Source organism: Eumetopias jubatus, unplaced genomic scaffold, assembly GCF_037043125.1.
Source record: "Eumetopias jubatus isolate StellerSeaLion01/CBP00866 unplaced genomic scaffold, mEumJub1_p1.0 scaffold_13, whole genome shotgun sequence".
NCBI classification, from domain to species: Eukaryota; Metazoa; Chordata; class Mammalia; order Carnivora; family Otariidae; genus Eumetopias; species Eumetopias jubatus.
In genome coordinates, this window is record NW_028274819.1 from 25146734 (window position 1) to 25172338 (window position 25605).

General features: G+C 49.7%; 1 protein-coding gene across 1 annotated transcript in view; it reads right to left on the reverse strand.

Moving 5' to 3' along the window:
- Positions 1–5066: 5066 nt before the first annotated feature.
- Positions 5067–25605, reverse strand: part of LDLRAD3 (low density lipoprotein receptor class A domain containing 3) — a 217892-nt gene continuing 197353 nt past the window's right edge. Inside the window, exons 5-6 of the mRNA XM_088017586.1 lie at positions 7197–7542; positions 5067–5334 (exon numbers count right to left, since the gene is read on the reverse strand). Of these exons, the coding sequence (XP_087873712.1) occupies positions 5094–5334; positions 7197–7542 (587 nt within the window). The 3' untranslated portion in view covers positions 5067–5093. The remainder of the gene's footprint in view (positions 5335–7196; positions 7543–25605) is intronic.

The window sequence follows — 25605 nt, forward strand, 5'->3', positions numbered from 1 at the left end:
GACCTGCCTCCTAGAGGCAGGCTAGAGAAAGGCTGTTGTCTCCTGAAATTTTCACTGTAACACTGCCTCTGCTCTTTTCAGACCTGTGTTGCCTGAAGCATGAAGTTACATGCGTTTTCTTATGTGTATCAGAAATTGTGCCAGCCAGTTGTGGGTCCCATTCCTTGGTGAGGCTCTACAGTAGACATATTGGTATTTTGTCTACTACCAGCCCCTCCCATATAGGAATCACCCCTTTCCCATTTCATGTAATTCTGGCAGGACTGTAAATCAAGAGACTGATTCCCACCCACGGTAGTGGCCATATGACCCAGGATGATCAGTCATTAACTCCATTTAAGGGAATTTCTATAGACTCTAGGAGAAGAAACAGTATCTCTTTTTCTGAGATTGCAAACTTAGATCTTCTAGGACCCTCTTTTTCACCTAACGGTAAGGCCATGACACCAATGCTGGGCAAAGCAGGGCTCTGAAGTCGAGAGGGAGAAACAGATTCCTAATGACAGCTATTGAGCAACTAGATCCAGCCCAACCTGAAATCAACAGTTCCACAACCTTGGACTTAGTTGCATTAGCCAATGTATCTTTTCTAAAATTTACTACAATTAAGCATGTTATGAATTGGATTTCTATCACTTGGGGGTAATTGGGGGGTGATCCCATGATCTTACCTAACTGTAAGATGTCAAGGGAGTCAGTTTATTTTCTCACTGATATTTTTCCTGAGGGTCTCACTGGGTGCACTTATCACACCTCCACTGTAGACATCTGAAGCCCCTTCCTTTTTTATAGTTCTCTCTTTGAATCTACTGCCTCTTGCCACCTCAGGGTGGCAAGCTAAATGGAGAATATGGACAATACTTCTCAGAGCACTCATTGCCATGGACCTTTCTCTGAAAGACAGACTGTTGTGTCCGTTTATCATGTTAGAGAATCCCTAGTGAGAGTAATTTTTTGACTAGGACCTCTGCATTCAAAACAACTGTTTAGGACCTCATTGGGAAAGTCTCCACTTATCTTAATCCTGTATTTTCTTATTCACTGGAATAGAGCTTATAGGATCAAATAAAATTAATTTCACAGGTCCTTGAATTGCTTGCCTCATAAGCTCTCCTATTTTTATTTTTTGGAGACTGGTGCCATTTTAAGGGTTCTAATATTCCAGGCCATTAACATACTGTTTCTCTTCTACAATGCCTCTAGCCATGGATTCATGAACCCAATGTAGGAATGTTCTTCTATATCAAGGGTTGGGGAATCCCAGCCCATGGGCTAAAATCCAGTCAGCTGCCTATTTTCATAGATAGTTTTATTGGCGCACACCCACACCCATTTATTTACTGTCTATGGCCACTTTTGTTATGGCTACAGAGACCATATGGCTGCAGAGCCAAAAATATTTAGTATCTGTCCCTTTACAGAAAACATTTACTGATTTCTGCTTCTCAACCATGTCCTCATCCTGGCATCCAGTAAATAATGGTACTGGGAGAGATGAAGGAGTTAATATCTTGACAAACCTCTGGAGCATACTGCTTAGGAAGGTCTCCTCTAGAACACTTGCGGCAGGACATGGCCTGGTATATACTTGGGATACAACTGTCTGATAGCCCAGTCTTCTTTTTGAGACACCTGGGGACAAATACACGCTCTAAACCTTGGTTCCGTACATTCTGCGTTTAGAAATCCATGTGGACTTCAGTCTTGGCCGAGGCCAGGGTTATTTCTCCTGCTCGTGGGTGATCTTTTGGGCATCCTGACTTTCTGTGGAAACTATCCGCGCCGCATCAATTAATATATAGTTCCAAAATGAGACTGAGAAAAGCACAAAGATGTTACCATCACTGGTGGGGCCAGTCTGAGCCACTGGGGTTCAAAACTAAGGACCAGCTACCTGTTCAAGAGCTGGACTGTGCCCCTGAATATGTGGTCAGAATCTGTTTCAGCTGTCACAGTCACTTGTCCTTCTCCCTCAAATGGCACGCTAGTGACGGCAATTAGTGTCCATCTTCTGAAATGACATTCTGGGTGCCATGATACTCACTGGTGTCCATGACTTCACTTCTGTATTTCAACCCCACGAGCTATGGAATCCTTAAACGCCCATCATATTTGGAGGTCTCATCACTACACTCTTCCTTTTTCTCATTTTATTATGGAGCAAATTCACTGCAGAAGCCATGAGGAGTGACTGTTCACTCTTCATATTGCCATAGAGGAGAAACATGGGTTAAGAACTATTCACGCCAATCAAAAACCAATGATGCAATGTATGGTGATTAACATAACAATAAAAAATTTAAGAAAAGAACTATTCACACCAATAGAAAGATGAAACTGCAAGTTTATTTGAAAATATAAAAATTAAAAAAAAAACAAAAAAAAACAAAAACCCAAACCAAAACCTAACCAAAACATGAAAAGCAACCACACAACAAACTTTCCAGTTTACATCAACTTTGAACATCGCACACTCCTTGTCAACCACTTCGTTGCATTTTTTTTTTAAAAAAGCCAATTTTGGAGGGTGGGGGCTGAGTCAGGGGATAAGCTATAGGTTACAGGGATGCGAATTTGAACATGAAAAGAAAAAGAACTTGCTGGTCTCATTTGAGAAAAAAAGAGCAGAGATGGTTTTCAGGCGGCTGTAGAATTAGGCAATGTATAAAAAAATAGCCTGGATGGAATGAGTTAAAAAAAAATTGCTGGCCACTCATTTGCCATCTTGATTAGGGGGAAAAAAAAAACAGGAAAAAACCCCCTGCAGCTTTGGTGTCTTATTTATAGATTTTTAAAAAGATTCATTAAAAAAATCACATCTATAATAAAAATGTCCCTGTATTTAAAAACAACAACAACAACATTAATAGGCTTTCTTATCTACTAAGACCATTTGTTTTTCCTAAGATGCCTGGAAGCAGAAAAGCGAGTGAGATTAATTCACTGCACAATTAATTAAAATTAGAATCCCTTTCTCTAAACAACTTCCAAAATACCAGAAAGAAGCACGGGCCCAACAAAGGGAGAAAAAATAAAGCCATTCTGACTCACAGGAGATGAAATGCTCAGCCAGAGTTCCTAACACACTCCGGCTCCCATTGAAAGTTCTTTCTTTATTGGATCACACAGAAAATAACTTGTGTTATTTAAAAAAATGAAAGATGCAAGCAACTAGGCTCTTTTTCTTTAACTTAAAAGAGACAGAAAGAAATCACCAAGTGGCTAGCTTTCCTGTAACACAGTTTGGATTTGGTTTAAAAAAAAAAAAAAAAAGTCCCGAGAACAGGATCATTAATGCCACGTTCGTCCCCCCACTCGTGCAGGCTGCACTGAAATTTGCATCAGTGAGGTCACTGAACATTTCTTCTGCTATGTAAGGAAGTCCTGAATGGGTGACCGCTGCCTGGAGTGGCTCCACCTGGTTCCAGTTTTGTCCCCCATCAGTGTGGTTTCTTGCCAACGAACGCCCACATTTCTCCCCACTATTTCTCCAGGGAGTGGGCCCTGCAGCTGGCTGGGCACAGAGAAAGAGGAAAGCAAGCATAAACACAGAGACTATGAACCGAGGGAGAAAGGCATCCCTCTTTCTGCATCCTTCAAGAATTCGATAAATAGCAACTCAAAGTGCAACAATGCACAAACGCCTGGCACAGAGGTCAGTCTGGAGTGACTCGGTATCGAGGCTCAGCGGGACAAAGGTGTGATCTCCTTTCGCATCTTTCTTTGGACCTCACTCAAGGAGAAACAAACAAAGAAGACAACTTTCCTATACACATATAAATAATCCCTTAACTAGAAGGGAAAAAACAAACACACTGTTTCAAATGCATTTCTAAGAGATTAAAAAAAAGTCCGAATGGCAAATCTCGACTCCAAATTGTCTACTGTCCAAGTCTTTTAGAGGAGAAACTATGGCAGGTCAGAAGAAGCCTGAGCCTGACTCTAACCCTAACACGAATGCTGAATCAGGGTGCTGGTTTCTGGGCCTTGGGCATGGAAGTGTGTGCAGCACAGGGAGCCAGGGGCTCCGGTGGGAGGTACTGAATATGGTTCTCATGCGTGTCAGGAACCACAGTGTCCTCAAGTCCAAACACACAGGTACAATGACTTCTGGAAGTTAAGGTAACCTGGGAAGCTAGTGTGGAAAGCTGCATGAATGGGCAAGACAGGCTGGGAGTGGTTTCCAGGGACAGAGGACCAGATCAGATTTTTGGCCAATTCAAGTTGGGTCCTCCTTCCTTGGCTCCGGGCAGGTCACAGCTGGAGGGATGACAATCCAGAAGCCAGGGAAGGCCTAAGCAGGCCCAGGCTCTCGATAGCCTGCATTTTAGGAGCTGAGAACTCAGATGAATGTAGGGCAGGGGCTCCCTGCCTATTCTGGGATGAGGCTGAGGACAGATACTGCAGAGAAAACCCTCAAAATGAGGATTCTCGGGAAAGTTTCAGAGTCGTTCAAAGAACCAAAATGGCCCTGCTGATGGCTAAAGGGCATAACTCTTGGCCAACGCCTCCTCTGGCCACCACTCCGCCAAACTGAGGACAGCGTGCACGAGCGTGCAAGGTGGGGTTTGACGCTCACCTGGACTCCTCCAGGGTGGCCATCCATGCCGGCCTCCTGGGAGGGTCATCTAACCCTCGTCTCCCATGGAGCTGCAAGGCAGCGGCCCATGGAGAATGTGGTCCAGGGTCTCCTGCCCTTCTGAACATCCACCATGGCACGGAAGCACTGCGTTCTCGAGGACTCCCCAACTCCTGCCTTACCCTGCTGCCTGCAGACTGAGGCTGCCTATTCAGCAAGATGCCACCAGTCACAGAAGAATGGTATGACAAGTGAGGTCATAATCCTGGGCCCTGAAGGCTGAGTGACCTCCCAGACAAGATGCACAATACATCAGGTCACCTGAGAGGCCAGCAAAACGCCAGGTCTCCCTCGAAAGGACATCCCTGAAATCTAGGGCGGGGATGGGGGGTGGGAGGGGGAATGGAGAGACACCCTCCTTGAGGCACCCTGAGGAGCTTCCCACGAGCGAAAGTTGTTAGGATGGTAACAAGTCGGAGCAGATGGACCCATATGGACCGTGGAAGCGGCGGATTTAGACCTCTGCGGCGCCCTGGCTGGGCACGGAGTCCCTGGGCCTCGCGGCGCTCTCGGGAGGAGGGCCGGCCTGCCCGGGGCTGCGGCCGCTCTCTTCGGCGCTCAGCAGGCTGCTGGCCGCCTGGGAGCCCGCGCTGTCGGCGCTCCCCGAGCGCGAGCGGTAAGGGGGCAGGGCGGCTTCGTTCAGAGACTCGGTGTCCGACGAGTAGGGCGGAGGCGGAAGGTCGTACCATGCGGGTCTGCAAGGGAGAGAGCAGGATGGGGCAAGAGAGGCAGGGGAGAGCAGAGGGAAGACAACACGTTAGGAGCCAAATCCCCCTCCGCCCCTGTCCCCGGGATGCCGATGGGACCCCCGAGGAGTACGGCTATCCGTGGACTAGGGTAACCCCTGCAACAAGACCAAGGGAACGGGGCAAGGTCGGGGTGCTGTGGCTGGCGCCTGCCGAATGGGCAGTGCCCAAACCACGTCCTCCGGCTCGGCCCAGGGGGGAGGATGCCCGGCACCAGCCAGGGAGGGGCCCTGGGGCCTAGCGGCTGGCTGGCTGTTCGGGCGTTCTGAACCTCTGATGGTCCACAGAATTTGGGGTTCTTACTGAAAGCCAACTTTTCCTGGCTGGCTGGGCTTGGGTGAGCGGGGATCTTCCCATTGATGAAAGGGACAGTAGGGACACTGGCTTGCTGTGCAGTAACTTTGCAGAAAAGACAGTTTATTTTGCAGCTCTTCCTGCAGGCATCCTGCGAGCCAAGCACCGTGCTACCTGCTTTACCTGCACTACCTTACTTAACGCTCATGAGAACACTAAGAGGTGGGCGTTACCTTTACGCCCATTGTACAAGGGAGTAAACAGAGGCAAGGGGGCATGAAATGACTTGCATAGGATCACAAATAACTAGTAAGCAGCTGCTCTGGGATCGAAACCCAGGTGTTCCGTCTTCGGATTTGGCAACTTTAACTTGACTCTACATTGGCTGGTCCAAATGAAGAGGCTGAGTGGTGAGGGAGGTCCTGGGCTCTTCCCCTTATTTGCAAAGATGTCCTTAAGCACTGCCCTCCAATGTCACCTCCACGTTTTATGGGGAGGAAAAACAAAGATTAAATAACACAAGAGCTGCCGCAGGAGAGGGTCCAAGAGCTGCCCAGTCAGCCCGGGGGCATGACCTGCAAAATGCCTCTCGGCACACACGTTGAGCCCTGGGCTCAGAGGAGGAGAGCACAGGGGACCTAGAGCCAATCGAACTTCAACATGGGTTCTCTGGGATAACGTGGAGGTCACCAAAGAAGGGAGGAGGAGGTTGAACCGGCAGGATTCAGGTCCACCAGCTGCTTCCACTAGAGAATCCTGCCTTTTGACTCTGTTGCGCTTTCTGGTACAATCCCATTTGTAATGAGGGTCCTATTGTTTTAAAAAGCTTGAGAGTGCGCTATGCTACCTCCTTTATTTTATAAATGGAGCCAAGCAAGGAACCCATTCATTCATTCATTCATTCATTCATTCATTCATTCATTCACAGTACAAACCAACCCTCTAATACGGCCTGGCCACTGTTCTGTGGTAGCAGGTGAGGCACCAGGCTAGCCAGTGGCCTGGACACGGGTCAGCGTGGCATTACCAGGCAGAAACAGGGCTCTGAGGTGGCCAGGATCCTAGCTCTATGTCCTTGGACAAGTTGCTTAAAATCCCAGAGTCCATTTTCTCATGTGTAAAAACTGAGGCCCTCCCCCAGCGACCTGCAGAGAGGATTAAATGAGATGATACAGGGCGCCTGGGTGGCTCAGTGGGTTAAGCGTCTGCCTTCGGCTCAGGTCATGATCCCAGGGTCCTGGGGATCAAGTCCCACATCGGGCTCCCTGCTCCACGGGGAGGCTGCTCCTCTCTCTCCCTCTGCTGCTCACCCCTGCTCGTGATCTCTCTCGCTCTCAAATAAATAAATAAACATCTTAAAAAAAAAGAAAAAGAGAGAGAGAGAGGCTGCGTGTGAATTGTCCTGCCAGGACCCAGGACCCAGGACACGCCAGGCCCTGCTGCGGCTGCCAGCAGCTGGGTGCCCACACCCCGCTTTCCCATCGATGACCTCCCCCCCCCCCCCGCCAAGAACGCACCTCTGGTCCAGGAGGGCCTCTGAGTAGGAGGGCGGGGAGCCCACTTCGGAAGCGTTCTGCTCGGCCTGGCTGGCCACGTACTGGATGCCGTTGTTGACATTGTAGGTGACGTTGCAGTGATGGGGGTGGTCCAGGACCACCAGGCGGGAGAGCAGCACCGGATGCTGCAGCCGGTGCACAGGCAGGGTCATGAGGTTGTTCCTCTTGCGCTGGTGATGCAAGACGAGCGCCAGCAGCGCCACCACCAGCACAAAGATGACGGAGCTGCCGATGATGGCATAGGTGATGCTGGGGTAGTACACCAGCTGGTTCTCCGACGTCACGAACACCTGCCCGCTGCCTGGCTCTGAGAATCCCCGGCGGGGGGGCGGGGAGAGAGAAGGGGACAGAACTTACTGCCTTGGCTCGCCCGCCTGCTTCAGACGCAGTCCCAGCAAGTGCATGCAAGTGTTGCGAGCAACCTGATTCCCAGCAGCCAGAAAGCCCAAAACCACCTCCCGCCCCCCATCCCGGCACTGGCAAATGGCTGAACAAAACGGGGGAGAGCCACACGACGGAATATTAGTCCCTTATTACATGAAATGTTCAGGAAAGGCAAATTTATAGAGACGGAAAATGGGTCAGTGGTTGCCTAAGGCTGGAAATTGACCAGAAATGTGTAGAGAAGTGAAGAACACTGGTCGGTACGCGTCTGGGGTTCCTTGTGTCTGCCGCGTGCTTACTTTACACCCGGCCCGAGGCCAGGCTTTCAAGAAAGAGAGCCAGTGGAGCACAGGAGAACATCAGGGACTCCGGAACCAGACTAGGTTCAGATTGCTGCCACTGTGCAGTCTCGAACATACTAGGTGCCCCTTGCAATGTGGTAGCCTCTCCGTGCTATAATCTCTGTAATCTCCCCATCTGTAAAGTGGGGAGAGTTGTGCGCTTCCAACAACAGCGGACCCCGCCCGACAGGTACGTGTTCCAGACAGACAGACACATGCTTTATCCCCTCTACTCGCCTCACAGCAATTCCGTGTATCGGGTGCAGTAACTGCCACCTTCTTTTTAAGGGGAGCAAAGTGCATCTCAGAGGGTCCAAGCCCCCTGACGAGGGTCCCAGGGTTAGGAGGTAAAGACTGGTCTGACACCAGCGCCTTGCCCCCACACTGTGTCCGGCACCCCCGACCAGACCCGCTAGGCAATCTGCAAGCATTTCCTCAGACGCCCTCAGGCAAAAGTCTGGGACACGTCCGACCCCCACAGGTTGCCAACACCCCCCTCTCCAAGTGTACTAACAAGTCATGCTTCAAACATCCAGGTGAGGGAGGGGCTTTCCAGTCAGCGGGACACGCCTGGCAACCAAGACCCGGTGCAGGCTGGCCCAGGAAACCAGCGTAGCCCCTCCTCATCGAGAGCTAGGGACCCCCTGTCTCTGCAGAGGAACCACAACCACCCACTGCTGTGGCCCAGCTGGACGAAAAATCGAAATACAGCCCAAGTGAGCAAATCTGGTGGCCACCGCCTGTACCCGTCCCACCTCTGCAGCACTGAGGTTTTCAAGGATCCACAGGAAAAATGTAGCCGTGATATAACAGCAGGAGCAGGGACCGCTGTGTGCTAAGCTTTTCTAAGCCCTCGTTACTAGACGTGCACCTGTTCTGTTCGTCACAGTATCCCCAGTCAGTCTGCAGGATGGTGCAGGCCCTCACTACATGCCTCAACTCAGTGGGAAAATTATCTGTGTATTCGCACACTCTGGGAAGGTAGGTGTTATCATTATTATTATTATTATTATATTCCTATTATTATTATTATATTCCTATTTTCCAGATGGCAAACTGACTCAGAGGTGAATTAACCGATAGGTCTCTAGTGAAAAAAAACCACACAATGGGAAACACTCTATCTCCTCTCCTTTCCTGATATAAGCATCTCTTGATTCCCAAAATGATCCGAATCTGCGACAAATGAGTATCTTCCCCCCTCAAGCTCCAGGCTTTGTGTTCATTTTCTTTCCAGTCACACTCAACCAGGAGTGAAAAGCTTCGATGTTCTGGGAGGCCACTGTTTCAAGGATTAACTGTATAGTAAGCTCCTCGACAAAACGCAGAGTGTGCTGCCAACAGTGGAGGGACGGAAGCAATCTGGGATTTTTCCTGAGACAATTAGCTGTGGCACTCGGGAGGTTGCTGGTGGAGTTCTGTCTGCTCTCAGTTTAGCTAACTAAAAAGTGGGTGGGAGCTCGTGTGCACGCGTGTATGTTTGAGAGCTCAGGTTTAAAAGAAAACATCCTCTTTATTTTGTGATCTCCAGCACAGAGCTGAGGGCTCAAATCCTGGGGCCATCACTTCTAGCTGTTGCTCAAGCAAGTGACTGCACTCTTAGGAGCCTTGGGTGCCTCCAAGTTTAAAATGGTGGTGGCGTGGGGTGCCTGGGTGGCTCAGTCGTTAAGCGTCTGCCTTTGGCTCAGGTCATGGTCCCAGGGTCCTAGGATGGAGCCCTGCATCGGGCTCCCTGCTCCGCGGGAAGCCTGCTTCTCCCTCTCCCGCTCCCCCTGCTTGTGTTCCCTCTCTCGCTGTCTCTCTCTCTGTCAAATAAATAAATATAAAATCTTTAAAAAAAAAAAAAGCTTTAAAATGGTGGTGGCAGCGGTGGGTAAATCACAGTAGCCAAGTCCTTGGATTCTTGGGAGGGTAAAATACAATATATATGCATAGTGCCTGGCAAAGGTTTGCCCTCAGTCAATGCTAGTTCTTTTTGCTTTTTTATTGTGGTAAAATATGTACAGAACAAAATTTACCATTCTCACCATTTTTAAGGGTTTGGTTTAGTGGCACTGAGTACATTCATGGAACTTTTCATCATCTCAAACTGGCTCATGCTAATTCTGAGCGGTCACATTCTTTCCATTACCCTCACACTAACTTCTCAGAGGCAGAGGCGGGGAGAGTCCCCTTTGCAGGGGGCAGGATGGAGGAGGGCGTAAGGGTGGAGTGAGTTCCTCTTTAGAGGGCTGTGTTTCCTAGGAAATGAAAGCCGGTGGATTTTCCTCTCGAAAACAAATAGGCCCGGAGATTTTAAAACACTGACTTCCGTGTAACCACTTCAAGTTTTAAGAATACAAGAGGGAGCGCTTTAAAATGAATGGAATACGAAATGATTGCAAATCTTAACAGTCTCATTTGTGTCTCCGAAAGCAGGCTCTCTCCAGATTGGCCCACTTTGGCAGGCAAGAAGCGGCAATCACATTTACTCGAGAAATTATGATGTTATGTAACTCAGTGGTGCCTGGTCTCGTTTTTGCTCTGTGTGTAAAATGTCATCTTGTATTAATTCATTAACTAGATTCACTTTTCTTAAGAGCTTAATGAGCCTGCTGGCCAAATTACTAATATCAGAGTTGCCTGGGCCCTGAGTTCTAAGTGCATAATCCATGGATAATGAAGTTTCCATTTATTCTGGCTGTCCCTCAAGCGAATGCCCTCATGCTCCGCTGTCAGACAGCTTGAATTCCTGTCCCAAATCTGCCGCTAAGACTGTGTTATTGCAGGCAATCTGGTCACCACCCAGAGACCACTGCACTCTCGAAACTGCCAGAAGCTGCTGCCGCTGCGTGTGGGAGGACGGGCTGTGTTGTCCCCAGCTCCGGGGCTCTTCTTCGCCTCAGGATCTTCACAGATTTCTACAGTTATCACAACAGTTTTCTGGCAGGTGGCAGTCAAGTGTCCTGAGGAGGCGTGCCTTTTCCTAATGCACAGAGAGGTGCTGTCTGGGCTGATGGAGGCAAAGTGGGGGGCGGGGGGGGGGAACGTGACGCTTGAGACGTGGTGTTCCTTTGCTTCTAAAACATTCCTTCCTCCAGAAGCAAATCGAATTTCCTAAAAGGTACAATTTCTCACCTATCACACTGGCAAAGGCAAAGTTGGAATTTCCCATTTTGTGGGCCAGGTCTTGGGATGACAGGTGTTAACTATTTATTATTCACGAATGCGGCTGGTGGGAGGGTGAACAGGTATCACCCAGGGTGGTGACGGGGTTCACCATACACATCAAAATAAAAATGTACGTGTCCTTTGGTCCAGCCATTCCACCCTCAAGAATCTGTTTACTAGACAGACTCACGCACACGAGAAGTAACTTTTTAATATGCATATTAATTGAAGCATCATTTGTAATAGCACCCATATCACGAATGATCTGAATGTCTCCCAATGGCAGTCGGGCTAAATTAACCATGGTGCCTCCATATGATTCCACACCTATTTAAAAGATCAGGGCAGCTCTACATATGCTGATGGGGAACAATCTGAAAGAGATCTTGACCCATGAAAAGAAGCAAAGCTCAACAGAGAACGCATGGAATATTTCTAGGTGGCCGCAGGGAACTGGTAATGCTGGGAGGTCCCAGGGTGGAGGAGAGAGGTGAAGGGAGATTTATTTACTCCTTTCTACTTTCTACTCTTTGTACTACATTGTCCCTTCTAAAACCATGCCTATTGTCCACCACCTTTGGTACTGCCTAAGCTGACGTGTCTGTTTGTTTTCCTTCCTTCTCTCCCTGTAATGTGAGGACCCCTTGGGGTCCATGCCTCACAGTCACTCACTCACTTGACAACCCCCACTGACTCCCCACTCCCCGAGTATGGCACCATCGCCTCCCACCTGACCTCTGGAGTCCTGTTCTGGAATGTTCGCTGTCCCATTCAAACTGACTCCTCATCACTCCTCTGAAAGATCAACTCCTGTGTGCCTTTTTTTTTTTTTTATTTTTAAAGTGTCTTTTTCTCCAGATTACATATCTTAAAAAGTCAGGTTGCTTGAGGAAGCTATAATTTGCACACAATCCAACGTCCCTTTTTAAAATGTGCAGTGAGAAGAGTTTCACAGAACAGAACAGTTGCATAACCACGACCACAACAAGATACGGAACCTTTGCATCCCTCCCGAGAAGTTCTCTCTTGCTCTTCTGCAGTCCATTCACCGCCCCTGGAAAACACTCATCTGTTTTCTGCCCAAATGGATTTACTTTTTCCAGCAAGGCTTGTCACTGGAATCATACAGTATGGAGCCTGTTGTGTCTGGTTTCCTCTGCTCGGCGTGGTGCTCCTGAGATTCCTCCACGTTTCTGAGCATCAGTACTGCCCTCCTTCAGAACGTGCAGTCGCACCCCGCAGTACACAGGGATCAATATTTGTGTCCAGGGAGGGAACTGGGTTGTTTCCAGTTTCTGGAATACAGATCGTTGCATGAACATATATTTTCTGATTTCTTGGGTTTATGCCTTAGGGGTAAGGCTGCTGGGCCACACGGGAAGTGTACGTTGAACTTGGTAAGAAACTCTCACCCTGTTTCTTCACGGCGGCCACACCATTCTGCATCCCCCCAAGTGCTCTGCATCCTCACCACCACTTAACATGGCTAGCCATGCTCTATTCTGTTTGATTGAACCATATACCAATCTTCGTGCCAATAAGCGTGTTGGTAACTAGAGCTTTATAGTAAGTGTCAAAATCAGTTATTGTGAGTCCTGTATGCTTCTTTATCTCCCAAACTGAACTTTTTTTCTGATTAAAAAAATCCATGAAGAGTTGGGGGGAAATAAAAAAAATCCATTAAAATTAAAAGCAAAATAGAAATGTTCATCGCCCTCCCTCCCCTGAACCTACTAGAACAAAACAGTTAAGAGTTTGGTATAGACCAGGGTTTGCAACCTTTTTCTGCCAAGGGCTAGATGGTCAATATTTCATGCTTTGTGGGGCACACAGCTTCCCTCACAACTATTCAACTTCACTGTTGTCGTACAAAGTCAGTTGTTGACGAAATACATCAGTGAATGAGGATAGCTGTGTCCCTTACATAAATAGGCAGCAGCTTGGCTCACGGGCTGTAGTTTCTTGATCTACAGGGTGTACCCTTCAAAACTATTCTCCATGCACATCCACACACACAAGTACTTTTGTTCCTGCTATACAGATATTTCTGTGTATGGACATATTTCCTCATCCACCCACACCTTTGTTAAAGAGTAGCTGTGTGGGATCCCACTATATAGATGCATCACAACTTACAACCAACACTCTGCTGATGTACATTTAGGTTGCTTCCTGTTTTTGTTGTTGTTGTTATGACCAACAATGTACAACACCATTCAGGTAGACCATGTGGACCACGAGAGCCATAAGAGTGGAGCCAGGCTTGCTTTTTCCACCATTCTGTAACTGGTGCTCAACACGTGTTGAATAAGTCAGTGACCTGTGGTCACTGGTGTCATTTCTTAGGACAAACTCCCAGATGCTGGTCATGTCCTTGGCCCTCTGCTCTCCCAGGTCTGAACACTCGGGCTATCTTGAGCTCTCTTCTCTGTCCACGTGGAGCCACTATGTGTGGTCAATTTCTACTGTGTGGTGTTTCTCCAGTCTCTCCTTCTGGGCTCCAACTGCATGGCCCCATCCATGCCCAGGCTAGGAAGAGAAACTGCCTTGGGGGTCTTTCCATCTTCAGCCTCTTGTCTTCCAATCCTTCAGGCAACACACCCATCAGTCCGTGTCACTGTGCGATTCTTGTAAAATTCTTTGAATGAAGGACCCTCAATGGCTCACACGGCCCTTGTTGGCCAGGCATTCAGACTCTGCCTTGGCTTCCCAGCACCAACCCGCAGGAGGTATGGGGAAAGAAGTCTAGGGCTGGAGAGAGAAACACTATTTGCCTTGGGACCTATACCCCACTCCTGATTTGAATTAAATAATAACACGAATAATACTAACCACCACCACCACCCATATTGGCTTTGGACTCGAAAACAGAGTAATAATAATGATATTACCATAATAATGATCACAGCAGTTCTTGCCCTACCAGCAGTATCTTCTGTGTTGTATGTATATTCACCCTTAGATTCCTTCCACCTTCGGTCATAAGCTGAAAGATGTCCCCCCACCCCAAAGATAGGTCCACTTGGAATCACAGACTGTGATCTGTTTAGAGGAAGGGTCTCTGCAGATAAAAATAAGGTAAAGCTCTCCAAACGAGATCATCCCAGATGAGGGTGAACCCTCCATCCAGTGACGAGTGTCCTTGTAAGAGGAAACAAGACACCAAACACACGAGGGAGAAGGCTGTGTGAGGCGGAGACAGGGAGTTACGCTGTGCAGCCCAAGCCAAGGAGAGGCAAGGACGGATCCCCTCAGAGCCTCCACAAGGAGCCAACCCTGCCAGTGCTTTGATCTGGGGCTTCTGGCCTCCAGAGCAGCGAGAGAATACGTTTCTGTTGTTTTAAGCCATCCAGTTTGTGCTAGTTTGTTACGGCATACCTAGGCAACAAGTATGCCATCTTATGAAGCAGACCACTTCATAGAAGAGGAAATGGGAACTAAGGGAGGTGAAGTAATGTGCCCACATGCTCCAAAGCCTCGGTTACTATTCACAACTACTGCTATAGCTTCCCAGCAGAAAAACCGACTGAGCCACCAGGCGCCCCAACGAACCCTAGGTATGACTGATAGCTACAGTACAGGACTTCTCAGGGCTTTACCAGGCAAAAGTTCACTGTGATGCTTCATGAGAGGATGTGGTTATTTCACCAACCTCGGTGCTATCTGAGATGGACAGGACCCCCCATCATATTCCATAAAAGCACATTCCCATCATTCTGGAAGCTGTCGTTTTACAAATCAGATAGGGGCATCCCTGGCCCTATTGTCAGGAGCAAGTTCTCTGGCTGCCGCTAGCCACTCAGGAGGCGGACGCTGGGAAGCAAATGCCTCGGCCCCCTCCCCTCTCGGTGCAGAGCAGTCCCCCCCCCCCCCGGGAGGCGGTACCCGGGATAGGGTTCAGCAGCACGGTCCCTGACGGAAGCCGGCCCAGCACCAGGAGCCTCAACCCTGCAGCAGCTGCTGAGTGAGAGACGTGAGGTTGTGCCCGGAGGACTGCATGACACCCTGGCCCCCTGACACCTGACAAGACGGAGTCGGCAGGGGCTGATCCTACTCAAACGTGCGTGAAGCCCAAGGCTGCCTTGGGTCTGCGAGTTCGCAGGGCTCCTGCAGATCAGCTCACGGGTGCGACGCCTGCCCGGGAAACCTGATTACCCAGGGAACTGCTGAGTGGGCGCCCTTGGAGCCTCTGAATGCAACAACTTTCTGAATAATTTAGGGCAAGTGGCTTAAGAGAGAAACATTACGAGAGGGGCTCCCAAGAAGGAGCTTTACTGACATGAGTGAATTGCCCCCTTCTGGAGATTTCAGCAAGTCTCAGCAATACGACTCGGGGCCCCCACACCCCAGAGGGAAGGGCTGTTTTGCATACCCTGGGGTCTGGTGCCCCCGTCCCAGCGCTCCCAGTGCCCTCAGGATGAGGACTCCTCAAAGAAGAGCCCAAGACACAGCTGATCCCAATGAGCACCCGCACACACCCTCCAGCACAGCCACCCTTGTCCCGGCCGCGGTGGTCTCCGCCCCGCCCCCACACACCCTCTAGCCTTTGTTTCTTTAGCTGCACAGCGCACCTTCTGGAACCTAAATGCCTTTGTTTGTGTCACTCCCCTACTCAGCACTTTCCAGCAGCTCGCCATATACTCAATATAAAGTCCAAATCTTCACCATGGTCTCCTCTTCTGCCCCTCCCTGGCTTCTTGTGCTGCACACTCACTGGCCTCCTTTCTGTGGTTTCAGAACATGCCAAGCACATGCCTTCCCCAGGGCCTTTGCCCTTGCTGTGTTCTCTGCCCCGGATGCTGCTCCCAGGGCATCTGCTCAGACTCTATCCCACCCAGCTCCCTGCTCCTAGGTCAGTGTTAGCAGGAGGCCTTCCCGAGCCACTGCCATGCCTCTCCATCCATCCCCTTCCCTGACCTTCTCTTGCTTCACGACACTTGACACCACCTGTCATGTCCACTGTATTTATATGCAGTCATCTCTTTCCAACTGGAATCTAACCCTGGGTGGGCGGAGCTGTATTCTGCTCAGTCATCCCTGTATCCCCTGTGCCCCAGAGGGTGGTCTGTACAACTGTGCTGGGGGAAGTGGGCAGAGCATCTCTAATGCTGGTGGCTCTCAAAGTCTGGTCTCAGCATGCTGTCCTCCTGCCAGAAGCACTGCGTCTTCCATGTGAGACTGAGCCCCTTATGTGCCAAGTGCTTCATGGCTAGGAGCTCAGCCTCACAGGTAAGAAAAGTAAGTCCCAGAGAAGTCAGGTCATGAGTCCCGGGTCACATAGCTGGGAAGTGACAGCGCTGAGACTAGAGCCCTGGTCTGTCTGACCAACACCCAGAAATTCACAAGGTAGAAGCTCTGCCAGCCCAGGATTGTAGAAAGCTCTGGATTGTAGAGAACTGTGCAAGTGTTCGGTGTACAAAAACACAGTCCCATCCTCCCAGAACCTTCCTTCTCAAAAATTAGATGGGGGCATCGTGACCCCTTCCCAGAGTCATCTAGAGACCTACCACCTCACAGGGCTGGGGGTGTGGAGCCCACACACGTGGGCTCCTCTCCCAAAGTAGCCAAGATGGTGCCCAGAGCCAACCAGGCCAGGCCAAGCCTGTGGAGACCTGCAGACTTGACCAGACTCTGCCGCCACTCCCAACCCTGCCTGACAGTGGCTAATAATACCATGCACCCGTGTGTTCACATAGGGAGGGAAGGTGGCGCATGAATGGGGAGAGCAGGATCCAACTAAAAAGGTGGTTAAGTCCATGTCTGGGGTTTTGACCGACTGGCTCAGAGTTCTGGTTTTGCCACAGACCACCTGAGTGACTTCAGGCAGTTGACTGCACCTTTTTAAGTGTCCTCTGTAAAACGGATTAAAAACCCATACCCAGCGCAGAGTTGGTATGAACGTTAGAGGCTATTGTGTGAAATCGGAGCCAAGTGAGCTGACAGTGAGCTCGCTTTTGTGACTTCCTAGCATCTGTGCAGGCTGGTCCCCTCACGTGGTTAGAAAGGGCCTCGTGAGTGCAGGCTAGCGAAGAAGACCACCGCCCAGGGAGGCAGGAAGGCCGGCAGGATTTTAGGGACACAGAGGCTGTGGCCTTCCAAGGAATGAAGGGAACTGACACTCCCTGGTGGGCTAGCAGTTAGACTTCCACGCTCTCTCCAAGGATGGAAGGGAGGAGCTGAGGAGGAGAGTCTGGCCAGGAGCACATTCGTTTATCCACTTACGTGGCCCAGACTGTGCGGCAGGCCGTGTGCTCAGTGCTGGGGATTCTAGACCCAAAACAGCAGAGACCTAACCAGGAGGAGCTCACTGCACAGACAGGCCCTGGGACCCACTTCTCTCCAGCTCCCCGATGACCTCTACTGGCTATGGCCCATTCTCTCCAGCACGGAAGCTTCCAGGAGCTGTCTTGGCTACTGTAAACCAAAAGCATCCCCTACCCACCCTGACTTTCTTGTTTAAAAAAAAAAAAAAAATCCCGTGGGGGCTGCAGCACCTTTATGGGTCCCTAGTCCAAGCACATCTGGTGTCCCAATTTAATTATGGACTGAAAAAGTTTACTTTAAAGGGCAGACGAGCAAATGGTTGAATCCAAAGAGAACCATGAAAACCCCACTGAACCATTACCAGGGCAACTCAAGTTTCTAAAATTAACTGCAGGGTGGGGGGGGATCCACGCTGCCAGCCTGCCCTGCAACAGATGGACCCGGCAGGAGCCGGGCCAGCCTGAGCCCAAAGGAAATCAGGGGACCCATCTGCCAGGAGGGAGCTAGGACTCTAGGACCATCCAGGGCCAGGAGACAAGCGCCAGGAGATCAGATGCAAAATGGGAGAGAGAGGGGAGGGGAAAAAGACACAAGAAAGTTGTAGAACTGAAGACAGATGGAAGCAGACATCTTCCTGGGAATTCTCAGTTGTTCTTATCCTAAGAGATCAAAGGGGTTTGGGCCCTCCCCGCCCCTCACTTACGCCTACTCTTGGGCAAAGGGGGCAGGGAAGCATCCTTGAAAGGCCCTGCATTTTCAGCAGGCTCTACTGAGACAGTGTTGCCAGTGGCCCCTAATTTATAGACTGCTCCTGCCAAGGAGGGCGTCCTGGCTTGGTGGAAACCACCTGTGATCCCAGAGCTCTCTGAGGCCTGCTAAGGACTGCTGCACACCCTCAGAGCTTGATCTCGGCCTCTGATGAGGGAGGGTGCCAGGGATAACCTGGGGAGCGAGCTGGTGAAGGGCCTCTGCTAAGGAACAGGCACAGGGCACTTAATGAACTCGCTGGAGGATCAGGAACTTAATTGGCTGCTTAAGGTGGAAAAGGGCATTTTTTATTAGGAACTCAGATCGCTACCAAAACTCAGTGCCGAGGGTAATTGGAGCAAAGGCCCAGATGGCCTTTTTAGAACTCTGTTCAATTGTGTCATGGCTTTTAAAAATGTCAATGGACGAGCGCAGTGGAAGGCAGCGGGAGGGGCGGATGGTAATCTAGACCTTTGGTGCCTCTTCTACTGCAGACCAGAGGAAGCAAAGGCCAGTGGGAGCCGCGCGGGAGGGGTGGGGCTTGGTGATGAGCTCAAGGATTGGGATCCATGTTCTCATCTTTCCAACCATCAAACGGGAGACCCCCGGGGCACTCTCTCTCTGCTGTGTGCAGAGTGGCTTCGGGCAACCCGGGCTCCCCCAGTTGACAACAGAGGCTGCCCCTGCACACGTGTGCACGTGTGTGCTTGCTTCCAATGGAAGCCCCCGCCTCCTGCAATCTGCTGAGTCAGGAGGACCGTGCAGAATTACTCTTTCTACTGTTTATTGTATCTCTTAACCTAGAGCTTTGGTGCAAGTTGCAAAATTAAATGCTCAGCAGACATTCTTTGAACTTGATGCTCAGTTGGTTTCTGGTCCAGTAATAAGGCTCAGGTCTGTGGAGCCTGCAGCGTCAGTGGCCAGAGCAGAATCCTGCTAACTCAAGCAGGATGCAGGGGGCGGGGGGTGATGCTTTGATGAGTTCGTGAGTCCCGCGTAATCATACCCAAACAGCATTGCAGGGAGAAGCTCACCTTAAAAATCAGGGAGAGGGAGAATCTACCTCAGGCATGCCATCCTCGTGGCAAATAAGATCTCATTAGTGGGAGCTGAGAACACAAATAGCATCAAATATCTGTTACGATCCCCCAGGGGCATCCCGGCATCCCCGCCCCCCCGCCCCCCCAGAGCCAGATGTCCCAGCTGGGTCCTGCCTTTCCTTTTCCATTCATGACCAACTCGTGTCCAGGGGCAGGTCCTGCCAACTCTGCTCCCAGATTCTGGGACATGTTACCATGATTTGTTGCTTAGATTCCCATATGAACTTCCTAGCTGGTTCGCACTGTCCAATCTTGCTCCTCTCCATTTTCCACAAGGCATGCAGAGAGCTTTTTTTAGGAAGTCAATAAGATGGCTGCTTTGTCCTCGAAATCCAACTTCCTAACAGCAGCCTCCAAAGGCCTCTCTGATGTGGCCCTTGACGTTTCGACAACCCGACTTGAGCCATTTGCCTTCTAGCACCCCATGCTCTAGCATGGCCTGGCCTGCTGCCTGTTTCTAGAAATAAAGTTTTCCTGGAATACAGCCATGGCTGTTTTTTACATCTAGTCTCCGTCTGCGTTTATGCTACCATGGTCGAGCTGCATAGTTCTGACGACAGGCTCTAGGGCACACAAAGCCCCAACTACTGACGGTCGGGCCCACACGGGTCTAATTTTGATCCCTGGAGCAGACCGACATGTAATGAGCAATGAGCTGAGAGGTACACCCGCTGCTTTCATCCAGGGCACAGTCTCTTTGCGAAGTCACTCTAATATGCAAAACGCGGCAGTCGTCATAAGCTGATAGAACCGCACAGAAAGGAGACGGAGAAATGGGGACGTCAAGGAAGAAATCAAGCACACCCCTTCCCACCATGCCTCCCCTGGCTCTGGCTTTTTGTTGCTTGTAGAAGCCAGTGACTGAGATTTCCCAGAGGACGTGACAGACTTGGCGTCAATCCAGGATACGAACTACCCAAATGGTTAAGGATCTGCTTGCTCTCTGCGGTCGCCATCTCCCCGACAGGCTGCCCAGTCCTGTCTTCCGAGAGGTGCTGGGAGGTCTCGTGTTTCCGCTTCCTGAAAGGAAGACTGATGGAGGTTTCAATGTTCTCCAAGACAAGGTGCTGGAGGATCCTTTCTAACACCAGAGGGCCTCCTGGGCACCAGGTCAATGAACCTGCCTGTTCCAGAAGAGATGGGTAACTACAGGGTTAGAGGCAGAGGAGGATTCAGTTACCTGTTTGATTCTTTAAAGAGGAGACAATCACCACGTATCCCCTCGGCCGTATTGGATGTAGACCCTAGGTATCCCCACGGCCGTTTTCAAATCCATGCATCCCTGTCAAAAGGTTTCCAGACACCGAAAAGAGGCCAGAGAGTTCAGGCAAGCATTTTTTAAACACTAATGGGGCTGTGTTAAAACCAGCAAGTGAAGAAATCAAAGCCTCCTGTCACTGACAAGACGACCCGAGCTGGCCTCCTTAAGGAGAGAAATAAGAGGAGGTGATATGATCAGTCCTATGACAGGCCAAAAGCAGAGAAACGTGTGTATTCATTAACCATTTACTGAGCATCCACTGGGGGGCAGCCAGGGTGTCAGGAGATTCTGGGTCGCTGCCATGGGGCTGGAGTGACTGGAGAATGGACAGGGAGTCCAGGGAACCTCAGAGCTCCCACAGCTGCTTAGATTTTTTTAAAATTTATTTTTTGAATAGGCAATCGATGCCTGGTTCAAAACTCAAAAGGTAAGTAAGGATCTGCACAGAAGAATAAAGCTGTTTCCCCTATCTGTCCCCCAGCCACCAGAGTCCCCTACCCAGAGGCAGCCACTGGTACCATTTTCTTTTTGTGTGGGCTTCTAGAACTAGTCCAGGCATATACTAGCAATACTTTGAGGTAGGTCTGGATTTACGGGAGAGTTACAAAAATAGAACAGAGAGTTCCCATATACCCCACATCCAGCTTTCCCCAACATTAACGCCTTACCTAACCACAGAACGACAGTCGCGACTAAGAGGTGGCTTTAGATCGATTATATTCATTAAATTCCAGGATTTCTTCAGATTTTTCCGCTTCTCCACTGATGTCGTCTTTCTGTCCTACCACCCAATCCAGAGCATCTGCTGCTTCTAAGCTGTGACAGCTTCTTAGGTCTTTCCTGACCTTGACCCTTTGGAGGAGACTGAGCAGTTATTCTGTAGGCTGTCCCTCCGCATGGGCTTCCCTGACGTAGTTTCATGATCAAAGAGAAGATGTGTTCTTTGGAAGACCGTCGCAGAGGTGCTGTGCCTTCTCGGCGTGTCCTCCCGGGGGACGGCCTCTGTGTATCCACTGCTGATAACCATGGTCGTCTGGTTCACTGAAGGAGGCATCTGCCCAGACTCTTCACTGTCAAGTTACAGCTTTTCCTTCTGGAGTTAATACAACCTTGGAGGAGATCCTTTGAAGCTATGGAACTATCCTGTTTTCTGCTTAGACTTCAGACTTTTCCCCACTGATGTTGGTATTCATCAGGGATCTTGCCTGCAAGATATTCTAATGGGGCTGTTCTAATGGGGCTTCTCAATTTCCCTCATGCCTTCTACATTCATTACCTGGAATTTAGCAGGAAGGAAGAGCTGCCCCTTCCTCCCATTTATTTATTCAGTTACCTACTTACAGCAGATAGACTCATGAATATTTATTTTACTCTCCAAGCTATAATCCAATACTATTATTATTTAACTTGTTATGTAGGTTGTTCCAACTTTTGGCCACAGGGCGCTTTTCCAGGCTGGCTCAGCTCCTGTAACCTTTCAACACACCCCTGTGATTCTGTTTCGGGGACTACTTGTTTACCTTCTGGCAGAAAATACTTCAGACTCAAATCAGGAATCAACTGTTTGTTTTTTAAAGATTTTATTTATTTGAGAGAGAGCAAGAGAGCACATGAGAGCCAGCATGAGCAGGGGCAGAGGAGAGGGAGAAGCAGACTCCCTGCCGAGCAGGGAGCCCGATGCGGGGCTCGATCCCAGGACCCTGGGATCCTGACCTGAGCTGAAGGCAGTTGCTTAACCGACTGAGCCGCCCAGGCGCCCCGACTCTAACTCTTTTTGCAAGTAGCTACATGGTGTGTTCCTTGTGGAGGTGTGCCACCGCTTATTTAACCAGGACCCATGACGGGCACCTAGGGTCTACATCCAATCTCTTCCTATTATCATCTTTTACAACAAAAACGTCCTTGGGGATGGGTCATTTCACAGTTCAGCAATTGTTAAAGTAAAGCCTGAAGTCTTTACAGAGGTCCCCGAGGCCCTCTCTGACCTCAGGTCCTGTCATTCCTTGCCTGCCCACCCAGGGTGGTGGGCAGCCCCGAAGATGGCCCCTCTGATTCTCTGCTCCTGGGATTCAAGCTCCTGTGTGATCTCGTTCCTGCGAGTCGGGCTGGACTTATTTTCTCACTTCTAATGAACAGAATATGGGAGAAATTACAAGCTGTCACTTCCAATATCAGGTGATAGAAAGCCTGTGGCTTCTGTTTTGTCTTAGGTGCTTGTTCTCTCTCTCTCCCTCACCTGCTCTGAGGGCCACGGTGGGAGCTGTGTTAGAGAAGTCTGGCAAGGACCTGAGGGAGGCCTCCACCTGCCAGCCGGCTGGTGAGGAGTGGGGGCCCTCACCCCAGCAGCCCACCAGGACCGGAACCCTGCCAACAGCTACACGAGTGAGCTTGGCCTCAGCTCCCCCTGCGCTGAGCTTTCAGATGAGACCACAGTCCCGGCTGAGCTTTCACATGAGACCACAGTCCTGACCAACAGCATCACTGAGAGCGCTAAGGAAACACAGCAAGAGGTACTCGTGTACAAAGGGTTAAGTCAAATCATGTCTTAGAAACTGCTGAAAGTGGAGAGCAGTCTCACTAGTCACAGGGCTACAGCTAAATCATTCTAGATGCCCTTCCTTCTTAGACTGTCGCTCTCTTGGCTTACTGTGTCATTCCCAACATGTCCTCCTAGCCACATCCTCAGCGGCCTTCAAGACACAGACGGCCACTGAGCTACTTTCTCCGTGACTTCTCCCCCACCCCCAGCCCTCCAACCAGAAATAACTTTTCTCTCCTACAACCTCCCACTGCCCCTCACCTGATCCCCCACAGGGCACTTCTTATTCTCTCCCTTGCTAGAGAGTTACTGACACAGCTAATTTCTTACAAAGAAAACCCTAAATTTCCTGAGTGTTGGATTCCCATTTTAGACACATTTATAACGTGTTCCTCTTGCTTCCAAGCACTAAGTTCAGGCTTACACACCTATATCGGGTAATTCATAATATCTGTAGAACTGGTAAGTAGTAATAAGCCTTAAATTATGGGTTTAGAATCCACTTACAGTCACAATGCTTACCACACACAGTATCAGCCATTATAAGCATTATTATCACCACTCGGTATTTCATAAATGCATGTTCTCTTTTCTCACAAGGATTTAGTTCTCTGGGCTCCCCATGGTTTTCCTCCCCAATTTTAGAACTTCCAAGTTTAGAGGAAACAAGAGATAATTCCTGGCCAAGAGTTGGGGACCTCAGGCTTAATTCTGTTGTTTCGATGTATCAAGCGTCCCTTCCGGTGATGCCTTCGCCCAGAGCAACAAGGAGATGCTGGTGTCAATACCAACCTCAAACCTCTTCTGGAGCCTCAGGGCAGAAGCCAACCAAATTCCTGTCAATTAACATTCTACTCATCATTTCTGAGAGTTTTCTGGCCACTCTATCATCCCAGCAAAGCTTTTTGCAATAGTATCTATGTCCAATTGAACACACAAATGAGGGAGATAAAGGAAGACTCAGCTCATTGTATTTTTTTTCTTGGCTCCGGAGGAGGAAAACTCATCATCAGTCATGATTACAGACTCCGCTTGAGGTCTCCACAGTACAGACCAGGGCTGGAGCTGTTCCGAAGCATCTTGTCTGATGGCAGATAAATAAGCTCTTAACCCTTTCTCACTCCATACAAGACTTCCAAGGGAATAAGAGGAGATGTTGATTTTCTTGCTTCCTTCGGTCTAGAAGCTCCTTTACCCCCAAGTCTTAGGCTAAAGATGTGGCATTTCTCCCATCATTGGTTCTCTTTGTGGATAAAAGATGAAAAAAAAAAAAAATACAGGGCCAGCCCTGAGAAGCCCGTGACTGTCTTGACCCTTGAAAGTCACTTTTTAAGAAGCAGAGAGGAGAAACAGACGTGCTGAAGGAGAAGGCCCTGGGCCTTAATGTTCTGCAGAGACGAGCTGTGGGCTTCCTTCAGCCTTTCACACTGATGGGAGTCAACTGTGGGGGGAGGGGGGTCCTGCTGATGGTGGGACTCTCAGGGACGTCCCAGCTTGTGGAGACCAAGAAGGGACCATGGTTTTGTCACCTTACCTTCTTCTGAACTCACAGGTTTCGTTCGAATTAAGAATAAGACAAATGCAAATCGAATGGGACAACTGAACATTGATCTTGAGCCCTGGGCAGAGCTTGGAACATATAAATCTTAGTTCCAGAGAATTCTGGCCTCCTATTAATGAAGAGGACAAGGAGCTGGGAGCCTGGGGGAAGTGGGGGCTGGAGGTGCCCAGGGGCAGGTGGTCTGAGCCTTGGGCCAGTAGCTCTCAGCAGACTTTTGCAAAGTAAGTGTGACCTAATGACCCGAACAGGATGCTGGTAGGAGGCGGGAATGTCTAAGGGTGGAACGCTACTTTGGGAAAACTTTGTAAACGTAAGAACCAGAGGAAAACTGAAATCATTAACAAAGAGACTCTGATGACAACAAGAAAACCCCAAAAGGCCCGGAGGAGAGAGCAAGCCCCATGAGCACAGCCCCACTGCATACCCTGGGAGAGGCAAGAGATCGGGAGGCGGAGGACAGGTGGCCACTGGCTGGCTCGCTCTCCAACTTTGGGCAAACTGCTTACTTTCTCTGTGCCTCAGTTCCTCACCTCCTGATGCTGCCCCTGACATGGCATAAAGACTTGGCTCAGAACTGATCCTCCTGTAACGCCATGTTTATGATGGGGAGATATCCAGGATGTCATGCCCAGAGCCTCCTGGTCTCCCTCTGACACACACACTGTAACACGCTTCTGTCTCACTTCAGCTAGTCTGCCCATAAATATATTCAGCCCCAAACTGCTTTAATTACAGAATGAGGAAATTGCTTCACTTGGTGAAAGGTTCTTCCCAGTTCGACTGATGGCAATCTGGTACGAGCGTGGGTGATGGGATTTTTTTTTTTTTTTTACCAAAGCCATCAAGCTTAATGAGAATTGGAAGAGGGCCATGGAATCAGCATTCACTGGGGCCCAACCCGGCCCTTCTGGTGAGCTGTAACTGCTTGCAGAAATCACACACCATTCCAGATAGTCACCACTGACCTCCAAGAGACTGAGTGCTTCAAAAATCAAAAGTAGTTACTGACTAAGAGAGCTGGAC